General features: G+C 38.6%; 1 protein-coding gene across 2 annotated transcripts; it reads right to left on the bottom strand.

Annotated features, from left to right (window-relative positions):
- Window positions 1-5,981: 5,981 nt before the first annotated feature.
- On the bottom strand, window positions 5,982-24,355 carry LOC122652679 (plant cysteine oxidase 4-like). Of its 2 annotated transcripts, none has more exons than XM_043846487.1 (6): window positions 24,292-24,355; window positions 23,300-23,632; window positions 16,273-16,436; window positions 15,962-16,109; window positions 6,374-6,577; window positions 5,982-6,247 (listed from the first exon to the last, which is right to left on the bottom strand). In XM_043846487.1, the coding sequence occupies exons 2-6, from the start codon at window positions 23,397-23,399 to the stop codon at window positions 6,129-6,131; spliced, it is 735 nt and encodes a 244-aa protein (XP_043702422.1). In that variant the 5' UTR covers window positions 23,400-23,632; window positions 24,292-24,355; the 3' UTR covers window positions 5,982-6,128. The 2 variants fall into 2 exon arrangements, with proteins under 2 accessions (XP_043702422.1, XP_043702423.1); XM_043846488.1 differs by lacking the exon at window positions 24,292-24,355 and adding an exon at window positions 23,967-24,198.

Below are 24,355 nucleotides of genomic sequence, written 5' to 3'. Positions count from 1 at the left end.
AGTTTCTCAGTCCCTCTAATAAGGGGGGGTGGATCCCACCCGGGCAGGGGTAGGATGGTCATTGCATCCCCTTGTTTGGGGGACTGGGAACAGGGCTGAGCAAGGAACTGGAGGGGATAAAGATCCGTGAAAATGGTTATCTTACTTCACTCTCAAGAACATGCCCTGAGAATCAAAGAAGACCCCAAAACAAGAGAGAATGCTCAAAAGAAAGGAGACAATATGGTTTGGGGGGAGGAACAGTTGCAGAAGAGAGAGAAGGTTGGGTATTCTTGCTGATGCCTAAGAAAGAGAGAGACTTGTCTGTATGAGTTATTCCCTCAAGTCGTCTACTTTCCCTATCCTTTTCCCTAATATCCAAGGACTTACTTTCTATGGTTTTGTTTGAGAAAATTCTGAAAGTTTTTGTCTTCACACACGAAGGGTCTCTTTTTTTAAATTTTAATTTTGTTTCAATTCACTGTGAAAACAAAACAGGTCCCAAAAGCCAGAATCATTTCAACGATTAGGTCGGGGTAAAAGACAATCCAAACACACTCGATAATTGTGTTGTTCTTGTGTGAACAGAGAGCACCGGAACCGTCAGAGATTCTAAACTTAAAAGAGCAATGAAGACAAATATTCGAAGGATTAAAATAAGAGTTATGAAAGAGTAAGATGAGTTGGGAACGAGAAGGAAATTGGGTCTCGTGAGGTGCCAAGAAAAATTAAGTAATTCCATCACCCTACGTAGTACATACCAAGAAAACACTTCTCATTTTTGTCTTCACGTGTGCATGGGAGTTGACATTCTTTTATTTTAATTCTTTTCCCCCAGCCAAAAGAATCTTTCAAAAGAATTACTCTATTTTCTTATTCCGTCTTGGCCTGGATAGAGACATTGCATCGCTAGCTGTGTGGGCTACACATTTTAACAAACACTTGGTGGGTGGGTGTAATTGCTTATGATCAGAGAGAAGTGAAGAATATATAGTATGGTCAAGATGTTACTACTTCTAAGCTTATACAATATAAACACATATAATAATTAAAAGATACAAATTCCATGGTTGGGACCCAATCTAGCTACCCATTAACCAAACAAATCATCTAGAATAGGATCTTACCGTACACGTTTAATACAACTGGTTAGATGGTCTAGATCATTTTACTTCTAGTTAGGTGAGAGTTTTGTTTTATGAAGTATTCCATATGGTCCCACTGATTGGGACTGATAAGAATCAAAGAATGTATAATTTTTACACCAATATTAATATTTGTTTGGTATATTAGAATTAATTTAAGTGTGATAGATGCTGTGACCTTAAACAAAACCCAACTGCGTATTGGCCACGGACTGACTTATGAGACTTGGACCATACATATATATATATTAGTTGAAGGGTCGTTAAGAGGTTATAGGGTTATATGGGTATTTCAATAAAGGATTTTTTCTCTATAATCAATTTAAGAGAGGTATGACGACAAACGGTAAAAACTCTATTCTCCATTGATAGTAAGACAGATCTCATCTCATCGTTTATTTACAATTTCCATTCCTTTTTTATCATTTTAAATATTTGTTGTTGTTTTTTTTTATTTATTTATATATATATATATAGATGAAGAATGACCCAACTGAGTCAATGGCCCTGCTGGACTGGACTAATCATCTTATATGTGACGTGTGATTCAGCTGATCAAGTAAGACCTAACCTAATATGTGAGGACCTAGGGATTTGAAAGGTATTTAATAAAATTAAAAGTATATATATATGAAATGTCATAAGATGGACTAATGAAGGGTGGTAAAAAATTCCCCCAATACCACCAAACAAACAAACCCTTGAAATGTGCTTGAGAAAAAAGATAGAAAAAAACTAGAGCTTGGAAAGGAAGGAGAGGGATAGAGGTCATATCGATCAAGAGTGAAGACTCAAGAAACTGTCCCACTAAAAATTATGCAAAAATCTTGTCAATCTCTATCTCTTTCGTAAGTAAGCATGTTTCGGGATTTTCCATACATTGGGAGACACATGTGACACAGCGAGAGACAGAGAGAGAGACAGAGAGAGAGAGACAGAGAGAGAGGGGTCCGTCCATGGGGCTAAGGCCCTAATTAGATTGGAATGAAAGTGCCTGCCTGCCTGTATACTTTCTGTTTCTGCAAACTTGTTTTGTGAGTTTCTAGACAGATATTCCAAACATGAAGTTCTGAACTGTGGCAAAACAGTCGCCGCAAACATAGGCATTTAATGCGATCTGAGAGAAAGAGAGAGAAAGAGAGAGAGAGAGAGAGACTGAAGGAGACTCGACTTGGAGTTGAGTTGGGTCACATGCCCATGTTTTCAGGGGGAATTTCTCTGGGGTAACCACAAATGTGAGTGTTAATCCTTTGTTAATAAAGTTCATCTTTGTTTGCTTATTATTAGTTAATAATCAATCCTTCAGAATTTCAAAAAATTCTCTTTTGATTAGAACAACTATTCTTTTCTTTTTAAGTTAAATGATGCTATGAAAGGCTAATTAATCTACTTACCTACCTGTAATATCGAGATGTGAGGAACCCCCCAGGCCTACTAATTAGGGTTGGCTTCTTTGATTCTGATTAACTAACACAGCGAGAGTAAGTACCACCTAGTCCATGGTATTGTATATATATTGATGAGCACATGGAGATCGAGATGTTAGGGATCAGGGGGGCCACAACGGAACTCAAGATGGGATTCTATCTCTCTAATAAATAAATAAATAAATAATAATACCCAATCCAATGCGAAGATCCTCCTGATCTTTAAATTGGAGAATTTCATTGGAATGGCTTTTTCCTTTTTTTTCTTTTTTCTTTTCTTTTAATTGTTATTATAATATTGTAAGATCTGATAAAGCTCATCTATATTGCATATATCTAAACTATTATGTATAAAGCTAGCTAGGATTAAGTACAATTATTATGTTTAAAATACTGGAAAATTATCCTCTTCAATTTTCTAAAGCTTGGCAATGCGACAGTGCTAGGTGGAGATGCCGACACGTGACAGCTTAAACATCCAACGATCCCACATAACATTTGATTTTTGGATGAGCACACTTTATTAGCAGTGGGAGATTGATCCATATGGGTCAAGCTGCACCACCTAAACTGATCAGGAGGAATCTAATTAAATGATCTTTTGGACCATAGTTATGAGAATCACACGAGACGTCACTGAACCAAGAAACAAATTGGCCAGGTCAATCCTGGAACAAGTACTACATGGGCGGCTACAGTTTGGCCTTTGATTGGTATTCTTCATCACTCATTCACTGCTCGGCTATGACTCTCTGATGCTCTTACCACAGTGACATTTTTCTATACGAGATCGATTTTGATGCCCCACTTTTGTAGATTCTACTGGACAAGAATGAACGTAGAGATCACCTCCTTTTCCAATACCCATTCACAACGCAAATTAGGACGAATAAACTGAGTTATCGAGCAATTGAACATCAATATAAAATCATGAATGAAAAAAATCCAAAACAAAAGAGATTGGGATTGTCGACACTACTAAAGGGTGTCTCCAAAAGACATGCCCAATCACTAGATCTGTTCTTCTGAGACATGTTTGATGATCATTCAAACATGTTTTCCAATAATCACATCCATTGATCAATTAGGTGACAATTAGAAAAATACATAACTCTCTAACAAGCCTTTTATATAAAGAAATTAATATTTTATATCATTAATTTGAAATCATATAAAATTTTCCAACAATTAGCAAGATATGCAATCTAGGAGCCGAGGGGTTTCTAATGTTTGGAAGGATAACTACCCAATTTGTCTTTTAAATGTTTGTGAAGCTCCAGTTATTACATCCTCTTTTAATTTTAATGGAAGTAAGTGTTCATGAACTCCTCCCCAGTCCCCATCCCTCAAATATTGTGCACCAAGAAAACCTTTAAACATGGCAGATCCTCAACCACCTCAGTGATGGATCATGTCTTAAAATCAAAAACCCTAATTCTCTTTTGCCTCTCATGACTCCCTCCATACGGAGAAAGTGATGATTAACATTTCCAAAAAAATATATATATATTCACTTTGCATTAGGGATTTAGGTATCCGCATTGGTATCGGCCGACCGACACTGATACCTAGCCGATATTAAATCAGTGATATGGTGCAGAAAGAGGATTAGAATGGTCACAATCCATGTTGGTATCTATATATCTAAGGGCAAAAGCATCAGATACATATTGTTATCGATATCAGTTTCGGAACTAAAACTATATTTTACATCCTCTAATGGTAAAAGTATAATAGTTTTGAATAGCACGAGTGAGTTACCAGGATCCCCCAAAGTTTTACATATGATGCTGAAATATCCCAAAAACATCGCATATATGGGATTGTAGATATTCAATGGTTTTCGAACGAACGTACAAGAAGATGAAGCATCAATGTTAAATGAATCCTTTCTTCATCTCTGAAATCAAAAGAACTGGGCACATGATGTCCGTGTTACTGCTAAAGTGGTGAATCAGCACCAGTCAGCAAGTTGCCCCATGGATTCACCGACCCTCAAGCAACCATTTCATTAACACCCATCCCATCTTGAATGTTGAAATCCAGCAACATCTGAATTGTTAGGGGAAAGTTTTCCTTCACCACGTGGCGAAGACTCACCACACCATCCTAGTATTACCTTATGGTTCAAAAACCCTATAGAGTTTTAATATGTTCTCCAAAATATCCTCTTGATACCCTCTTGACCACATCTGAAACCCCACAGTGAATGGATAACCATTCTCCGTGGCTTAAGGAAAACTTGGTCCTAATTGTTATACTCATATTAGACCTCATCTCAGATATTTTTGCTGATCTAGTTATTTTCCCCCTAGGTTAACTAATTTAGCTTTTTTTTATATGCATAGCCATTCGATGCTTTCATGGAAGTGTTATTCACATTTTTTTTTTAAAGACCATCTCAGAAAGTTATGTTTCTTTAGAGTCTTTTTTAATCCTTGGCTGTATGACAGCTTCGCTGCTTCAATGAAGTTTTAACTCCCATATAAAAGAAAAGGGAGGGAGGGAGGGAGGGAGGGAGGGAGCGAGGGAGGGGCCCAAGCCCTGTCTCAAGAATAATAGTTAGTCGCGATCTTCCTTCAAGTGGTTGCAGTTCCCCTGTCCAGTTGTGAAGTAAAAAGTCACCAAGCATGTAACATGGCTAAATGCTGTTTGGTTGAAGGAAAGTGATATTGAAAATTATGTTATCATTACTTAATATGATCGTGTAACTACTTAAATTTCATACCATATCTAGTAACTATATTTTTCAAAAAAAAAAAAATTGGATAGGTAGACTGCAAGGATAGTTTTTATTTTATATTTCAAATCGGATGTAAAGTACAATTTAATAACAAATTTTGGAAGGAATTGAAGTTACTGATCCAGTCATGTTAGGTATTGATTACAGAAGTTTTTTTTTTATGGGTTGGTTTAATTACAGTACCCTACCATTTAATTCCTTTGCAATCTGATGAAACCAAAATGAACAGTTTATGAAAGGCTGAAATAGTTGTAGATTGATAGTATAGTCGAGAACCACATTCTTTTGAAATAAAATCATGACAACCACAAGCACAAGATTACTGTTAGCATTACCAGAAATTCTTTCATTCTGCTGTGCCACTGCTGATGAAAATATCAAGACACAAGAACATATTGCGCACACAAGAATTCCTTAAAACAAAATATGAGCTTCACAAGTAATCAGCACATGCGATTAAAATGATGCTTCAACAAACCAACAGTGAGGAGATGAATATGAAATAGCAACAGCTAAAGGCAGGATTGAGGCCAGGAAGAAAACAGCACAGATATGCGAAGAATTAATATTTATAAGGAAGAAACAGCAATTCATCCCCTAGGCGTTGTTTATCAAAGAACTGATTGTTCCACTAACTAAAGGTATAATAATCATTAAATGGATGAATTTTACCAGTTTTAACATATATGTACAAACCAAATGAACAACTTACATTGCCAATTATAGTAATTATTATCACTTATCAACAGCCCATATACCAGTATTCACCTCAATGTTTCCTAATAATCAGAGCCCATCTTTTTACTTCTATGTTACACCCAACCCAATAATCCCTCAAGTTCTGATAATGGGGCCCTTGTACACCCCCCTCCGAACAACAAAGTTGTCAGGGGGTTGAAACTCTTCCAACCAAGTCACTTCGGAGGCGTCTATTCCACTTGACTCGTCGATGCCTTTAAAAAAAGGTCAATTGCAACAACAATGATGAGTTTTGGAATTGCAAACAGGAAATATATTTCATCCAGATAAAGGAACAGAGGAAGCATATGACAAATGTGTTAAAGGTATTGGAAGGTTACCTGGTAGATCCTTTCTTGGGGACTTACGGAAATAGGAGCAGTGCCGTCCATCTTCAGAAGAGTAAGGGGGTGACAGAATGTCAAAAAGAGCACAGTGTGTCACGGCTTTGAAAGAATGGATGTTGCCACCAGTACTTGGGTAAAGGATTGTTGTCCCACATGGAGCAGTCATCTCGCAATCCTTAACAAGCTTTGCAGGCCTCGCTGCATATTATCATTAATCATAACTTAAAAAGCAGCCACAAATAAAGAAGATGAATAGACTAAAGTGCAAAAAGACATCCTTGCTAAAGAAATACAGTCCAGATTCAATTAATGGAAGAAACACATGATGCAGCATCAATCAGATATTCATCAGTAACAGCACATTAAGAAAAAGCCATTACTTCAACCAACTTTCACCAACAATGGAGTCAGAGACAAAAGACCATAATATGCTGTTCTTTAATAAAGAGGAACAATAGTCACCCAAAGGTGCACCTTTCCGTCTAGAACTTCACCGTAACAAAAGATGAAAATCAAATTCCATTGTTATTGAAAACCCCACAAACATCGACATGATGCTGTACCTGTGCTATGTATGGGTCAAAGAAATTGAGAACATGGAAAAAATTGCAGTAGTAAGAAGAACATCCAAACATGACAAAAGATGCTACCAAGAAGAGAATATGATGGTCACAGCAGTGTGAAATGACTGCAGCCCTCGGTACTGTAATTGTATGCATCAATGATTTAGGTATCAGAAAAAGGGAATGGATTAGACCCAGATCATATTTGCCTGAGTCAGGACGGGAGATCAATGGAATCATGTGCTATTAGCTGGCTCAATCACTGCCAATCCTGAGGTAACTCAGCTTATACAATAACAATACCTAAATCCATGCTTGTTCCTTAGTCATGCTTAATATTCTTCCTTGTCCTGAATAATCCAACCAATGACAAAAGACAAAATAGAATTCTCCGTAGAACATTCTCTGTTGAAAAAAACGGAGCCAGAGAATGGTGATCTTAATTTTTATACTCAAGGCTTGGACGTGAAGGGTCACATTAATGTATCGCAGGCAGCTGATATCAAAAAATGTAGTATGCATAGATATCAGCAAAGCTTTGTTGTTCATTCCATAGTAGAGTTGACTGTCATTATATTTACCACGTTTAAATTTCCAGTTTCAATTCACCAAATACCTGAGGAATCATAACTAAAAGAAAGTTCAATAATAAAATCTCAGTATATCAGTAATAAATAAGCAGATCCGGCCATAATCTAGGACATCAATTCCAAACCTCCTTGAGGTGCATGTTGCAAGTGAAAAGAGAGCATCTCAAATAGCAAAGAAATTAGATCAGAGTACCCTGTAATTGACAAGAGCAAAACCAACTCAATGCTCAATATTTAAATTCACCCAGACAATGATGAGAAGGAAATAAAACCCCCAATTGATGAAATTTACAAATACATCCCCCCTGACAAGGAATCAACCAATTCATTGGCCCCTTACAGAGGTCAAGAAAACCAAAAAGAAAGTTGAACAGACGCTTCAAGGTTCTCAAGTCTGATAACTAACAACATCTTGTTATGAGGATCTTATCCCCAATGCAATTAATGACAATTCATCTCATGTAATCAAAGCATAAAAGCTGGAGAGAGAGAGTTAAATGACTAGTACATAGGCTCAGACTCTGGTATATGGCCCCAATTCCCTGTGAAAATGGTAATGGTTTTAGCAGGGGATAGTTGCAGACTGGGTGTTTAGGCTTCAAAGCAAGATGTTTGTCTTCACACCAGGCCCTTTTATCCACACCTAATTGATACTAGTTTCAAATGAATAGGGCGACAGAAGACCTGAGATCTACCCAATTGGTTCCGTGCAGATTCAATCAAGTTCAAATCAACCCAACAACATGCAATCCAGAAAGATGAAATCAGATTTGTGCAACTAAAATCCAAACTCACCAATTAAAACAGATACTAGGCATAGTTCATATCAGAATTACTCAATTCCCATGATGATGCCAAACGATCCAGGATAACATTGTAATGAAAAGCAAAGGCACAATATTTATGAACGAAGACAATAGCATTATATCATGATTAAGGCAAGTTGTCGTGATTGGGACAAGAGATTCATCAGGATTCTGTGAAGGAGAAGAATTAGAATAGATATACAGTCTCGTTAGAAAGGACAGCAAATCTATTACCAAAACAGGTCACTCAAAGTGATGATAAAGGGAAAAAAATAGATGATTAAACAATCAAAAACTTACACTGTAACAGTAAAATGACTGAGAATATTTTAATATATAAAAGAGCTGGAGTTTCCGTGCTTTCAGCATCAAACAACTCAACATGTAGAAAACAGCAGGAGTGATAGGGAACCAGATGTGTATGTTAAGAAAAAATGATAAAAGGGAAACAGGAGGACAATAGACTACAATCAAAGGCTGGCTTATGGATGACAGCAATCAAGAAACAACAAGGAGCAAAGGCTTTTCAAGAGAGAAGCCATATATATATACTTGATGAGCACGCAGTAGAGTTCCCAAAACACAAAACATACAGAGGAATCAAGAGAGGATGCAAGAGCAACAAATGAAAGAGAATTAAGACACTGATTTTTTATGACGGAGAAAACTCTTGGAGCAAGATTCGTAATCTCAGTATCGGCTGGATCGGATCGGGATCACCCAAACTCGGGCAAATGACACTTTTGCCCCTGTTTTTTTGTTTAAAAAACTATTTTATTACCTTTTTACCCTTGTTAGTACAGGTGGATTGGATTGGTCTCGGCCGATCTGATCCGAGATTACGAACCTTGCCTTGGAGGGAAAAACTCCAATGCAGGAGGATGCTGAGCCTGGATTTTCACTATATGAAGGAAGGAGGAATATATGACTTAAAACTCTTAGACGTGGAGGTCAGGACATTTCTCCACTAGTTACGCCTCCAATTGTTCATGACTCAACTATTTATACTCTTATGGACTTCAACTTGTTTTGAGCATAGTTCAAAAACTCGTCAAGATCTCGGAGATCTCGAGACGAGATTGCATACGAGATCTCAAACTTGGATAGTTTGGGTTGAGTTTATCGAAATTTCGACAAGATCTTGAAAATCTTGGATATTTCGATTTGCTCGAGAAGAAAATACTCTCATTTCTTCTCGAATACAATGATGTGGCATTCATCTGTCATGCAGACGGAAGACAATGCACGTCGACTCCATCGGACCATGAGTGGGCTCGATCCAGCATGTCATAGTTCATATCAGTAGACAATCACAAACTCACACTATTGTATTGTTGGGACATGGAAGACTAGGGAGTCTATGACATATGCATGGTTCACTATACTTGGGTGTCTAGGTAATATGCATTTTTCATTGTACTTTATAGTTTCTACCATAGTGGTCACGGCGTCTAGGTGACCCAAGGTGTTGGAGAGGGTCCAAAATCAAGTCGACACCAACTAGGTGACCAAGGCATCCAAGACACCCACCTAGGTGACCAAGGCGCCTGGACACCTTGACAACTATGGTTTCTACTTTAAGTCTTTAATTATTTCTTAAATAATTATTCAATATTATGTACCTTCATCTATTATTGCATAATTTACTTGTTTTACTTGCCAATTAAGTCTCATAGCACTCAAACAATGTGCAAAATAGGCAATATTACATAAGTGTTCGATGTTTACTGCCAACCAAGGGTACAAATCCAAAACACCAAATTGGGTGATTTTTTTACAATTTGAAGATTCATATATGTTTACTAGCCTAAAACAAGCTTCCCTTAAATTTTCAGAGCCAACTCTGGCCATTTGCCCACCGAAACATCAAAACGAAAAAAAAAAATGCACTATCTCGTCTTGTCTCGAGTCTCTTGACCTGGTCGAGACGAGTTTTTAGACCTTGGTTTTGAGTACACAGACTTAACAATATTACACTAACAAATAACGCTCACATCCATAATGTAACGTGACACAAAGACAATTTTTATCTTGACATAAAGTAATGATAGGACCTAAAGTAAAAGCAATCAACAAGACTTAACGCAAGACTCGACTCTACACTACATTAAGCAAACTTGATGAGCACACCGTGAGCTGTACAAAATCTTTAATCATTATTGGTGAAGCTTGTGGACAACGCAAAACCCATGTGATGATGGGACAAAAAGCCTGAAGATGCTTGATGACGAGACCCAAGGACTGAAAATGCCAGTTTCTCGAATACTGGAACATTCCGGAGCACACCAAGGAATGACAAGTTGTCATTATTCATACTGATTGGGCCAAGAATATCCAGCAAGGTCGGTCCCACAAGATTTTTACGTCCGTCTACTATACCACAGCTTGTAGAATACTTGATATGGGTCTTGCTGCTTAGCACGATCATTTGGAATCCTAGAGCTAATGAGTACATCAAAGGGTTGATGCCGCCTCAGTGGTTGCTCCTGAGTCTGATGAGTCTTGATATGAGTCTTCGTTGGTTCTATAACACACGTTCTGCTTCATATTGATAAATATAGTTCAAGAAATATTCTCAATCAGGATGATAAATGCTCACTTTGGAGACTATCAAAGAACTAATGGCAAGTGGTCTCGATCAATGTGGTTGAACCGGCAAAGATGGTTTATAACATTATTCCACTAAGTCCTATTTTCAATCCGAACTAAAGTTCTAGACAAAATATGTGAAGTCCAAAAATGTATGGTAGCATGAGGATCATCGACTATATAATTGTCATCAACCTGTCCTACGGATTTCATACTTTCATTAGCCAGTGAAACATGAGATTGGGTTATATAAAGTGACAAGAACATTCCCATCCACCAGGACTATATAGATAATCTAAGTATTGCTCAGGAGACATGAACCAGCTTAAGAAGTTTTTGAAAATGGTCTATGGTGGAACTAACTCAAGATGGATAATACATTGGTTCAGATATGCCAAGAGTCTCCGTATGTGGATATTCATGGCTATGACATAGAACTCACAAAGATATAACAAAAAGCATAATGCTCCAGGGAATAACTGATAATAATTATTAACTTCAAACACACAAAATGGATGGTTCGGATGGATTGACAAACCTCGGAGAGTCCACAGTTTATGATGGTAACCTCATGGAACTTGAACATCCCATGTTTACTTTGAGACTTACGAAGATGGTTCAATGTTTTCTCTTAGACCAGATAAGGAAAGTGGTCAATTTTCAAGGGTAATTTGGGAAGCACAGGGTGATGTCGAGAAAGAAAATCAACTAGAATACTTTTCATCCCTGTAATATGTTTGACTTCAAACTTCCACTTAGAGAACCAGTTTTCCCATTGTAGTAGCTGTGGATTAGGAAGGATCTTTTGGCAAAATTGGAACATCTTTGGAAAAGAAGGCATATCCATCTAAATTTGGAATTTCTTTCCCGTTAGAAAGAACTCAAATTTTTCAATACCCACATTAACACAGCAAGAATTTCTTTAAATGTAGAATGGTATTGCAGCTTTGATGGTCTGAAGGCTCCATTTTGGTATCCACAGATATTCATTTTTCCATCAATCATGGTACAAGATCTCGGCGAGATCTCGCTATTTTCTCGGTTTCGGCAGCTCTTGAGACGAGACCATAGTCGATACCAAAAGTATACAATATCTCGACCGAGATCTCGGTCGAACCAGACCAACTAAAATGTTATAAAAACCCCCCTCTCAGCGAGATTGCGACTCCTCTCGCCAGTCTCTATCTGTTGTGAAGGGAAAACCCAACTTTGGTGGATTTTTTGGGCAAATCTCAACTTCAAGTAAAGATTAAAGCCTGTAGATTCAACATTCAAGCTTCAACATCAAGAGAGGGAGTTGGTTTGCTTCTCAAGAACACCGTTAGGTAACTATTCATCTCAAAACAATTTTTTTCATAGAAACATGGTCAATACTTGTTTGTTGATTATATACTTATTATATGTGATACAATGTCCACCAATCTTGACGAAGGAGGAATTATTTTTCTGTTTTTAAATTATTTACTTACTTTTTTGTAAAATAAAATGATTTTCTTGCAAAAAAAAAATTTTGAACAAAATACGGAATTATGGATATGATGCCTAATGCTTAAATGGTTTATGGTTTGATGTATTTTAATTACTAATGCTAATTAAAGTTGTTTTACACCTCTACTTAATAGTGAAAATCCCGGCTGAGCATCATCCTGCTCTCGAGTTTTTCCCTCCAAGGGTTTTCTCCATCACCAAAATCAGTGTCTTAATTCGCTTTCATTTGTTGCTCTTGCATCCTCTCTTGATTCCTCTATGTAGGTTGAGTTTTTAGGGAACCCTACTGTTGTGCGAGTCCGTTCGTTTCACATGGACTATATGTACACATGATGCAGGTTCATCATAGGAATTGGCTTATTTATTTAGAAATAGGCCTAGGGTTAGATTATATACATGTTGGGCCTTTGTTCCCAAGGGTTTTCTATGTATTAGGCCACTTTAATGAGCCTAAACTAGGGGTATATAGGTTGCATACGGGATTAGCCCAATACTTAGTTTATTTTTATGTTTTTTAATTAAACCGGTTCAAATTGGTTGCATCCAATTGGTTCAATTTAAGTGATCAGGTGACTTAGTTAAGTGGTCATGTGACAACTTAAGTGGTCATGTGATGTAAGTTGGGCTGGATTAGGACTCTATAAGTCCAGCCATGTTTTGAGTCTATTTCTTTTAGTATTCTAGTTTCCTAGTCAATTTAAGTTACCTAATAGGTTAGGGATAGGGTTAGGCCATTCCTTTTTAGTGTCTAAGTCTATTTTTGAGTCTTCTATATAAATTTGTAAGGGAGGTCAACATTGAATACGAATTTGATAAATAAAAACTCAGCTTTATGCTTGCTGCCTTTGTTGCTGTTGTTGCTCCTTGTGAGTGTGCATCCTTGTGGATCTCAAGGTGGAAAGGGATCGGTGGACTCCAGTTGACTCCTTACGCCGTGACGGCTGGGAGGATCTCTCACTAAAGGTGGTTCCATCATTCTTTGTTCAAGCTGCTGCCAGTGGATTCCTGCTGTAAGTTTGAATTTTTAAATTCTGTTTTCAATCCTTTTCCTTCCCCCTAATCGATCCCCTTTTATTTTTGCTTGAATTCCATTAAACCCTAATTCCATTAAACTCTAGATCTTGCTGCTCAGCCATATTTGTCCATCAAAACCCTAATCCCCTCATCCTTCATTAATTTCCCCAAAACCCATAGTCGATCCTGACTTACTGCCCAGTTTTACAGAATTTTCAAAACACTTAAAACTCTATAACACCTACATTATTAGAGTCCTATAAACCTGCCTAGCCATACCCCCTAAGCCCCCCTTCCATTATCCTAACCTAAGCCCTAGATTTGAACTAAAACTGCAATTCTGTCCTACTGAAACTGCAGAACCAACAGCCCCTTAGTTCCTTGTTATTGGTCCTGGTTTAATTGGCTTCTAGTAGGGCTTTACCCTATCTAGAACTACATTAACACACATATGGGAAAAGGTTCCCCCCACTACCAGCTTGGGAAGGAATTCCCATGCCGGCACCATTATTGACCATCGGATAGGGCGATTTGCATCTTATCCATTCGTTGCCACTGCTGCTGCATCACCCACGATCCACCTCTGCTCATCCCTCCGCAACCCACCGCCATGGTGCCACTCATCCCTTTTCAACCCACCGTTGTTGCCGCTCATCTGTTTGCGAGCTCCACCTCCTCTTCTTCTTTTGCGTCACTCCCTGGTTCCTTAAATGGCATTCAACCAGTCGAGTGCCCTCAGGTGGCTCCCCTACAAACCACAAGCCCTTATCTCCGTCGGTAACAAGGCTCTTGAACCCTCCACTACCAACCTCCCCAATTCCTCTCTCTCTCTCTCTTTTTCCCCCGCACCCTCCTCTCTCTACATTCCCACTAAATCAGCAAAGGAGTTTCTAATTCGCTCATAGCATATGGTCTGCAAAGTCCTCTTTCAGAAAGCAATTTGCCTTCTATTCATTAAGTAAATTCATTGGGGTGTGGAAATTTAAACCACAACAGTTTTAACAGTCCTGTGGACAATGAGGTGCCATGTTTAGGGTTTATGATCAATCCCATAATAATAGCACAAGTAGTGAGAGATGGTATGCATTACTGTCACTAGGATTCAGGGATCTGCGCTATGAAAATTCTAGTCAGTGCATAATATCATATTCCTGTGGAAGGTGACCGTAAACCAAACAAAGAGTTTGGGGGATGATCTACCAATTTTTTTTCTTTGGTAAATGGGATGATCTATCACTTGAACAAGCAAAATTAGGACAAACAACCATCAAGCAAATCACAGTTGCTTATCTCTTACTATCATTTCAAGCATCAAAGTGTTGCGCAAATGAAGAAGCTTGGCAGTATATGATGAGAATCGACTTCACCAGAGAAGCTGCCAGAGCGCCGGACACCGGCCAAGTAACACACAAGGTCCCTTTAATCCTCCTCATCTGGAATCAAACCAAAAGAGTTGCACCCAATCCATCATATTCTTCCTTCAATGCCGCAGTTCTCTCTCTCTCTCTCTCTCTTTTCAGGATTAGGCTCTGGGAGTCTCACACAGGGATCGGAGGGCCGAGGTTGCCTGTTCTAGATGGGGAAGATATGTTGCTGCATTAGTCAAGAAGGTGACTCCAACTGTCGGCCTTGAAGAGGCATTGGAGATGGGGAGATGAAAAGGAAGCAAAGTTCACAGACAGATGAGCGGCAGTGGCAGTGGGTTGCAGAGAGATACGTGGCGATGCATCATGGGTGATGTACCGACAACGACAACGAATGGCTGAGATGCAAATCACCCTATCCAACGGCCAAATAATATGCTAGTGTGGGGATTCATTCCCAAGCTGGCAGTGTGGAGAACCTAGATATATACTATACTATACTATACTAATAATGAAAAGACTCTGTATTGGTCTTCCATCCATCAAGAATCACCTTCCTTTTACCATCACCTTTGTATTGTCATTGTTCTCAAAGGCGTCACCCTTGCAAAGATTAAAATATTGAGGGATTAAAATGAGAGAAAGAATGAGAAAGGGAGAAATGTAAGGAACCTTTCCCTGATCTGTCATGGTCCCCGTTATTTCCAGATATATAATATGGAAGTCTTTAACAAGAAGAAGGAAAGTGAGGGGGCAAGAAAATAGGTGAATCAATTACCGCGGGGTTTAGGTTCCAAGAGTCTCGGGGACCTTTGATGCTTCAAGCATGTGCATCTATGTAAAACTATCATTTCTCTTACTATGAGATTGATTGAAATAAAGAGGGAAAACATTTCAACAGAACTGAAGTGTCTAAGAAAATATGAGAAAGTAGATCGGTGAGGGTTGTGCTGTTGCTGTTGTTTTCTTTTTTTGTGTACCGGGGTGTTTGGTTTTTCTAGTGCATTGAATTGACTAATCTTACAAAAGCAAATTCCTTCACAGCATTTTCCAAACAAAAGGATCCTTGGAAAGAAAAACATAATTATTATTAGTTCAGACTTCAGAGAAAGCCATTTCAGGGCTCCTACAGAGCTCAGTAACAACAGTTCTAGACTCAAAAGCGCACCTTGAGATGGATCAGCAGGCTCAGGGAAATCAAGCCAATCATACGATTTCACATGTGATGAACCATATAGAAGCTTGCTCAAAACAGTCATCCCAGGATGATTGTGAAGGGGTATGATAGATGACGGTGGCATGCAGAATATCCCTATCTGCAAAAAAATAATAATAATAATAACAAAATAAATCCTAAAACATTAATTGTATTAATAAATTTTACCAATACAACTTTCAAGCATATCAAGCACATTTCACCCTACTGTAACCAGTGCAACTTATCAACAAAGTATTATTCAGTGATTTTCAAGAGCTTACAGAGAAGCTACTGCACTCATGCAAATGCAGATACTTTATTGGAGGCAGATACTGCTGGCTCCCATTACGTCCTTTCTTTCCATTTATACCGTGAGAAGAACCTTTCCACCCACGTACCAACTGTGCCTCCTGTTCAAGACCCACATCAGAAGGCCTCATCTTATCTGAAATAGAATCCAAAAGTGTTAGAAGTTGAGGTAGAAAAAATAAATTAAAATTACAAGGCTGCAATTCTAAACTCCCCCCCCCCCCAAAAAAAAAGTCAATAGACAATCTACGGGAAACTCAAAAGTCATGTATAAGTAAATAGCCTAAAGATTTCAATGTTGAATTATAATTATTAAAATTTAATTATACAAATATACTGCAAAAAGCATCATTCAGAAAATAAGTCAGCAACACTCATGTTGAAAAACCAATGCTCACAAAATGTTTAAGACATGTAGTTTATTTACTTAGGATTTTTCTTCTGCAACTGATCACTTCCCTCTCAATGTGCTACGGACCCCGTAGAACAGGATCTCATCATTTCTTGTTCTTCACCGGTACTGTAAAGAATGCCCTATTTGCCAAGGACACCATATCTAAGAACTTGTACTTTGAAACTCCTGTAGCCTTTAACTCAGTTCCAGGATCAAAGAGAGTCAGAAATTTTGAAAACTCATTTGAACACTTTCAGACTTGAGTCATGATGCTTTCTGGATACCTAAAATCACCATTTTGCAGGATCACCCACTTCTAAGTAAACTCTTTCTCTCTTAAAATCTCCACATGCTTAAATCTGCATGTAGTTTCTTTTGTTTTATGGGTGACATCAGGTTGTTTTGATTGGTGAGAAAAGAGAAGTGGCAAATTCCAAATTAGAATGAACTGTAGGTTTTAACAAAGCCAAACAAAAATAAAATGCACGGGACACAATTGTAGTGAAAACTAAGAATAGAAATGAAGATGTTAAGTTTATGGCCAAGAGGTACTGCACAGAAAACATAATCTTACCCTCGTTTAATAATCAATGAGGAGGCCGAGAAGATAATATTGCCCATAAGAATTAGACTTGGGTGAATGAAGTGGAGAGATGCTGCTTTTGTGAGGTGTGATATGGTCAATGCATTGGATGTTTGGAACAGAAACAAGGGTAATCCTTCTAGACTCTACCAGCAAAATATCAAATAAAAAACATAAAATGAATGCCCTCCTTGCTGGGTGGCAGAGTTTCAGGCCTTCGTTGTATCTGTTTCTCTTCAGTCTGGGTGTATGGCCTACCTTGTTGCTGTTGTTTCAACTCTCTCGACTCTAACACCAAAAACTTGAACTAGTACAATGCTTCAAATAAGAATCTACAAGGAATTCCAACAGGAAGGCCAAATTCAACTGGTATGATCCTCCAACTTCCTCTACAGCTCTTTTTTTTTTTATACTTTTCTTTTCTCCCTTTCTTTGGGGCTTGAGGTGGGTGCATGTATTGATGCATCCTTCGATATCATTGCCTTAACAATTCTTGGTCAGGCAGGTCAGCTAATAGTAACTGTGTATTGGAAAGATTAAGTAATAACATGACATGAGGAGTCAGGAACTGATGAACTAGAGGTTAATGTCTCCCATCTGTGCATTCCCTCTAACCAACAATAAAGAAGTGGATGCCAAGCAGAAAGATTTTTTTTCCTGGTCCAATCCTATCGAGGGACCATAGGCCAACTGGTGGGGGGAGTGCCGGGGGTGGTGGGTGGGGAGTCTCAAACTCGAGATCATGCCTGGGGCCCAGCATTCCACAAGCAGGGCACAAACCGACTGCTCTAAACAATCGCGGGCAAGTAGAAAGATTAAGGCATTTCTCGTTTTCAATTATTTTTCCTCTCCATCTCTTATGACCTAGAGATCAAACCCAGGTTAACTAAGAATGAAAAGCAATAGAGAATATATCATTTCAACAATCTAGCACCACTAATGCTTTCCAAACATATTCAAAGAGATATCAGATCATAATGTATGCAGATTGGAAAGGATATGAAAATAGTTGCACTAACAAGTTTTAAAAATCACATCAGATTCGGCAGAATCGGCTGATTTGACTCAGAATCAACCAACACCGATCCTAATTAACCCCAATTCTTCGTTTACTAAATCCAACAGAGTTAGGCCATTTAGGGCTGATTCTCGGACAACTAGGATCGGAATCAATGGAGACCGATCCCATAATACCTAATTCTGAGTTTTTAAACCTTGACCACTAATGCTTTTCAAGAAATATTTAAAGAGATAAATATCAGATCATACTGTACAAAGATTGGAACGGATATAAAAGTTGCACCACTAATGCATTCCAAGATCATATTTCAAGAGATGAATATCAGATCAAACTGTACAAAGATTGGAATGGATGTATCAAGTTCCTACATATAACACCATAAACCTCAAACCATCTAAGTCATTTTGCGGCATATTAAAACATTAGGCAGCCTATCCACCAGTAAGCAATAGGCTTGGTCTGGTTGCAAGTGAAAAAGAAGGGAAGGGAAATTGGTTTTAAAAAGAAAAAAGGAAACTTTTGTAATCATTACATAACATAATTGTATAACCTAATTAAATTTCTTATCACATTTAGTAATTATACTTTTCAGAAGTAATTTTTAGTGCAAAAGATCCTGCCGTCCACTTAACATACACCCTCTCACTGGGCTTTTTTATTTATTTTCTCTCTTCCCTAACCATTTTGGGCCCCATACTGATGATACCGTCCCGCACACTGCCATAGGTGTGGCGTGGGAGATTCCTCCTACACCGGCAGTATGGGAATCCTCCCCCTAATTTTATTTTATTTTTCAAAATCCAAGGGATTTAGATGCAAAGTAAAATTTTAATAACCAACTCTGGAATGCTTTGGAGTTAATGGCACAACCATGCAAGGTAATGGTTACAAAAGCATCTTTTTATGTTTGAATAATTTCACTTTCCATTCTCTTTATTTCCCTCACAACCATAGTTCGAGGTCTCGCCGAGATCTCGGTACATATCTCGGTATTCAAGATACAGAGTCGAAACCAGCCACAAAACAAGAAAATAACAGTCTCGAAATTTCGACCAACTCTCGGTGGACTCGACTGATTTTGTCAGTTTTTGAAGAATAACAACCCCCCCCCCAAATTTCCTATTTGCTCCAAATCTTATCCAAACAAGCTTGGAACAAAGGATCTGTTGCTCAACATTAACATTTGGAGGAGATTTGCTGCCCAACAACGTTTGGAGGAGACCTGTGTGGAATATGCCATATCAATAATTCAAAATATCTATACAGCGTACACTACCAACCTAGGTCCCTAAGTCAAACTACCATTTTGGGTGTGATTTCTGAAAACCTAAGGGTTACATTATGTTTATAGGGCCTAAAATAGGCTGTTGCAAGTCTGGTGACCTAATTAGGTCACATGGCCACAAAAACTAGGGGCCAAAATTTCAAAAAAAAAATGCATCATCTCGGCCGAGTAGTTACGTGCATTATTATAATCATTTAGGTAGTAGTTTAGGGAAGTTATTGACATTATATGTGAAGTTGAGTTGCGGTTATTTGTTGTAGTTATTTAGGGAAGCTATTGAAGTTGTATGTGAGGTGGAGTTGAACATGGGAGAAGTTTTAGGAGTTAGGGTGGAGTTAGTAAGTACTTGTTCAGCTATGCCTATTCAGTAGGTTAATATGAACTTGAAAGGAGACTTTTGAATCCCCAAACTACTCCGTTAACGAGTAGAAGTTGGCTCCTCAATAAGCCAAAAAAACTCACCTATTTTCTCTCTCCTTCGCTTTTCCTATTTCTTATCCATTCCCTCTTCTCTCTCTATCTCAATCCATCAAACCAAGATAGGTAGACATAGCCAACCAGCGTAGGTACCAGCTTGGTATCAGAGCCGGAATATGGACAGGCATATGGAAAAGCTTGAAGAAAAGGTGAGTACCCTCAACAAAGGACAGCGGCGGATTCTAAATAAGCAACAACATAATCTTACCAGACTTGAGGAGCTCATTGAGAAATTCACTACCTCCCAACCTACTACACAATACGAGGTGGGTGAAAGCTTCAGGGTTCCCGCCCCTCCTTCAGAAGTCCAACCATCACTCTAGCAAGCAGCTCCACAGTCAGCCAGCAGTCAACAAACATTTACACCGAAATTAGTCAAGTTGGACTTCCCTCGTTACAACAGCAACAAAGACACGACCACTTGTATGTGTAGAGCTGAGCAATTCCTTGAGTTCCACCAGACCTTGGAGGAAGAGCAGGTGGCATTAGCTTCTTTTCATTTGGAAGGAGATGCGCAACTATGGTACCAAGTTTTTAAGAAAGATGAAGGAATGGTATCGTGGCACGCCTTCTACAACACCCTTCATTCAAGGTTCGGTCCAACCCCATTCTACAATTTCTTCGAGGAACTAGCAAAATTGCAACAGATGGGTTCGATTCATGACTATCAATCCAGCTTTGAGAAGCTATAGCCTAAGTTAGGGCGACTCTCGCCACACTGACAAGTTAGCTTCTTTGTCGGTGGGTTGAAGGGACAAAGTAGGGCGGATGCGTTGGCCGGTAGACCAACTACCCTATCTGCAGCTATTGGATTGGCTCGATTGTACGAGGCCCGCGATCAGTCACTTGAGAGAAAGAGCATTCCACATGACATAGAACCTCTTCCCATTCGTCGACTCATGTCAACAGAGATATAAGAAAGACAGGCTAAGAGACTTTGTTACAACTGTAATGAGCGGTTCGTGCCTGGACATCGCTGCAGGAAATTGTTCTTGATCTAAGGTTGTTACAAAGAGGAGGATGCCACGTAGGAAGACATTGAGGCAATGCAACACCAATTTCCAGAACTCTGTCTTGAGGACAAGACCAAAGTCTAGCAGGGAGGAATATGTTACGTACATTACTATAGTTAATTAGGGAAGTTATTGAAACTATATGTGACGTGGAGTTGTGGTTATTTGCTGTAGTTATTTAGGGAAGTTATTGAAACTATATGTGACGGGTTTGAGTCTGGAAACAGCCTCTCTACAAAAGCAGGGGTAAGGCTGCGTACATTATGACCCTCCCCAGACCCGGCAGTGGCGGAAGGCTTAAGCACTGGGTATGCCCCTTTTTTTATTGAAGTTGTATATGAGGTGGAGTTGTACGTGGGAGATGTGGGAGAAGTTTTAGGAGTTAGGGTGGAGTTAGAAACTACTTGTTCGGCTATGCCTATTTAGTAGGCTAATATGAAATAGAAAGTATACTTTTGAATCCACAAACTACTCCGTTAACAAGTAAGAGGTTGGCTCCTCAATAAGCCAATTCCTATTTCCTCTCTCCTACTCCGCTTTTCCAAATTCTTATGCATTCCCCTCCTCTCTCTCTCTTTCTCTATCTCAATCCATCAAACCAAGATAGGTAGATGTAGCCAACCAGTGTACGTACCACAAGATCTCGGTATCTCGCCTAGACAACTCGGTTTTTGGGCTGGCTGAAACCATGCCCGAGACCGAGACCGAGACCTCGACCTCGAACCGTGTGCTTGCAACCAGACAGAGCCATAAGGAACTAAAAAATAGGGATGTCTTTTTTTTTTCACTGGGCTTAAAAAAAGCCGTAGCACGTTAATGGAGGCTGAAAAGCCAAAGTGGAAACCTGACTCACACTGAAATTGAGCTCACTGATTTGGACTCCAAATTCACATCTAGCGAAATTTTGCAGAACGGATGCAAGTAGTAGCAAATCATGAATTGGAATCAATATGGTGTAGGAAATGAAACCAACCAATCTGTTTCTTAAATGAACTGAAACAGATTATCACAACTGCTCCTAAACTGACATTGATTCAAAAAAGTATGAATTATAAGAAGCAATACCAAGCTACCAACTGCAGAAAAGTAGTTTCCTGACAAAGGATTGTAATCGGAAACTAGTAAATTCTTCATTGTCCTTTACTGCGGCTGTTTCCATCGTTGAAGTAGCCTTTCATCGCTAATAAGTAAGTCGAAGTCACTATCTACTGAAGTACCAAAGGTGCAGCCAGCCCGGAGACTAAGAAATTGATTTGCAACTGAAGGAAGGAGGGCGGCAGCATTCGTCCCTCAAATGGAGACCAGCTTTCAAGTTTCAATACTAATTGTTACGTTACACTCTCATTTTTCTAATCTAATTGAACAGCAACTCGACGTATGACTGTAGGAGGGTATACTCCATCCCTTAGCATCATGCTTGATGCAATGAAGGAACTTTTTAATCATAGAATTATGATTTCAAAGTCGAGACGCAACAATTAAGTCGACACTAGCTCTGAACATTAAAACAAATAAGTCGGGCAAAAGTAGCCAGAACCCCAGAGGAGCCAATCTCAAGTAAGTATCACGTATACCTACATTTTTTGTTTGATTTTTTATTTGTTGTTGTGGATTAATTATCTACAATATATTCTGGCCATAGCAGCTTCAGAAGAAATGGCATGTCCGTTATCCGTGAAAGATAGATTAATCATGACATAAAAGCAAAAAAAAATAAAAAAATGGAAACTAAAAGCCCCATTTTGTTCGCTCATGAATTAAATGAAGTTCAAATCCTAATCACAACGGAAGATGGTTTCCAAAAACTCCCACATTTATACAATAAAATTAACTTCCTTGTTACATCTCAATGAGAATAAGATAAGCAAGAGTTTTGGTATTTACAGGTCCTGTGCTGAGGATAATCTAGAAATCGGACTGTACAATTCATATCTAATTTATTCAATTGTTTTTTCAAGACAAGAAATCCACATATAGAGCTAATTTATAACACTCCATAAACCAATGCAGGAATAAGAAAAATACAAAGTTATATCATCAGCAAGATGATGCAGGACATAGTATAAAAGCATAAATTATGTAATATATTGACACAGAAAGAACTCCACCTGTAAATTTAAACTCATGGATGTTAAAAATTATTCAAGAAAATTAAAAAACAAAAAAAAAGGAAAAGGGGAACGACTTCAAATAAACAAGAAAGAAAACAAACTCTGGTCTTCCTACCTAACATAGCACGAATTTTTTCAAGAGCTTCTTCTGAAATTGGTCCATTCGGAGACAAGGATACTTTACAGGCTTCATAAAGTTTCTGTATAGCCGGCATAGTGTTTAGTCAGTTCCCCGAGAACTTCGTTCTGAGCAAGAAGTGCCGGCAAAAAGTTGACTTCAAAAGAAGCTTATTGATCAGTACAATCTCTAAACGGCCTGAGATGTTCTAGTACAGAAAAGACCACTCAACACAACCCCTGTTTCTGAGCAGCGATTTCGAGAAACAGTTTGGAAACATCTGGATCAGACTCCGTGAAACGAATTGGCAGTCATGGATCCGCAAGGTACCTGTAGTAACAACAAAATAATTATAATCGAAATAAAGTTCTTTTACTTTAACCGTAATAAAATTTTTAAGCTCCCATCGAAACTACAAACTGCAACGATTAATACAGACAAAAGCGGTTTTAGAAAAATAAAGAATCAACTTTGGGTTTCAACTAACATCTGAAACTCCTCGAAGTGAATAGCGACACGTTTCAAGTTTCAAAACTGCGTTCACATTTCTTTTAAGACCAACAGAGTGTGCCTTACCAGGTTATCACTGCGCTTCATGATCTATTCAAACCATCAAAATGAAGAACGAAGTACTCGATATTGAAAAAAAAGAAGCTTAATAAACCCTAGCATCGCCACGAATTCGAGGAGACATTTGGAAAGAAATGCAAATACAGAAAGCCCTCCACTTTAGGATTCTCGCCTGGAATCCATATCAGGAGGCTTACTCACGTCAAAACAAGCAATAATTCTCTCGATTTCTCAATCGATATGAAAGGAATAAAATCTCTGACGAAAGAGGAAAAGATTAAAGAAAGAAAAAATATCACTGGAAGGAAAATTAAGAACTACCAAAAACACCCAAACGGAAAAACAGGATTGTGTGCTTGTGTGTGCAGGGAATATAGAGAGAGAGAAGAAGAAGAAGAGGGATAGACAGGTTAACGTACCTGGGATGCGCAGGATATGGAACGATACCAGGTGGAATTCTAAGTTCTATGGCTCACAGAAGAG

This window comes from Telopea speciosissima, chromosome 2 (assembly GCF_018873765.1).
Source record: "Telopea speciosissima isolate NSW1024214 ecotype Mountain lineage chromosome 2, Tspe_v1, whole genome shotgun sequence".
Taxonomy (NCBI): Eukaryota; Viridiplantae; Streptophyta; class Magnoliopsida; order Proteales; family Proteaceae; genus Telopea; species Telopea speciosissima.
The sequence above is the reverse complement of the archived record's forward strand: the minus strand, read 5'-3'. Positions and strand labels throughout refer to the sequence as shown.

Bases quoted from the DNA above. Each gene is read 5' to 3' on its own strand.
- LOC122652679 (XM_043846487.1), bottom strand. From the start codon at position 23,399: ATGCCGGCTATACAGAAACTTTATGAAGCCTGTAAAGTATCCTTGTCT. The intron at 6,578-15,961 runs GTGCGCTTTTGA...GATAATATGCAG, and splicing joins GCCTGCTGATCCATCTCAAG to CGAGGCCTGCAAAGCTTGTT. The intron at 6,248-6,373 runs GTAACCTTCCAA...CTTTTTTTAAAG, and splicing joins CCCAAGAAAGGATCTACCAG to GCATCGACGAGTCAAGTGGA.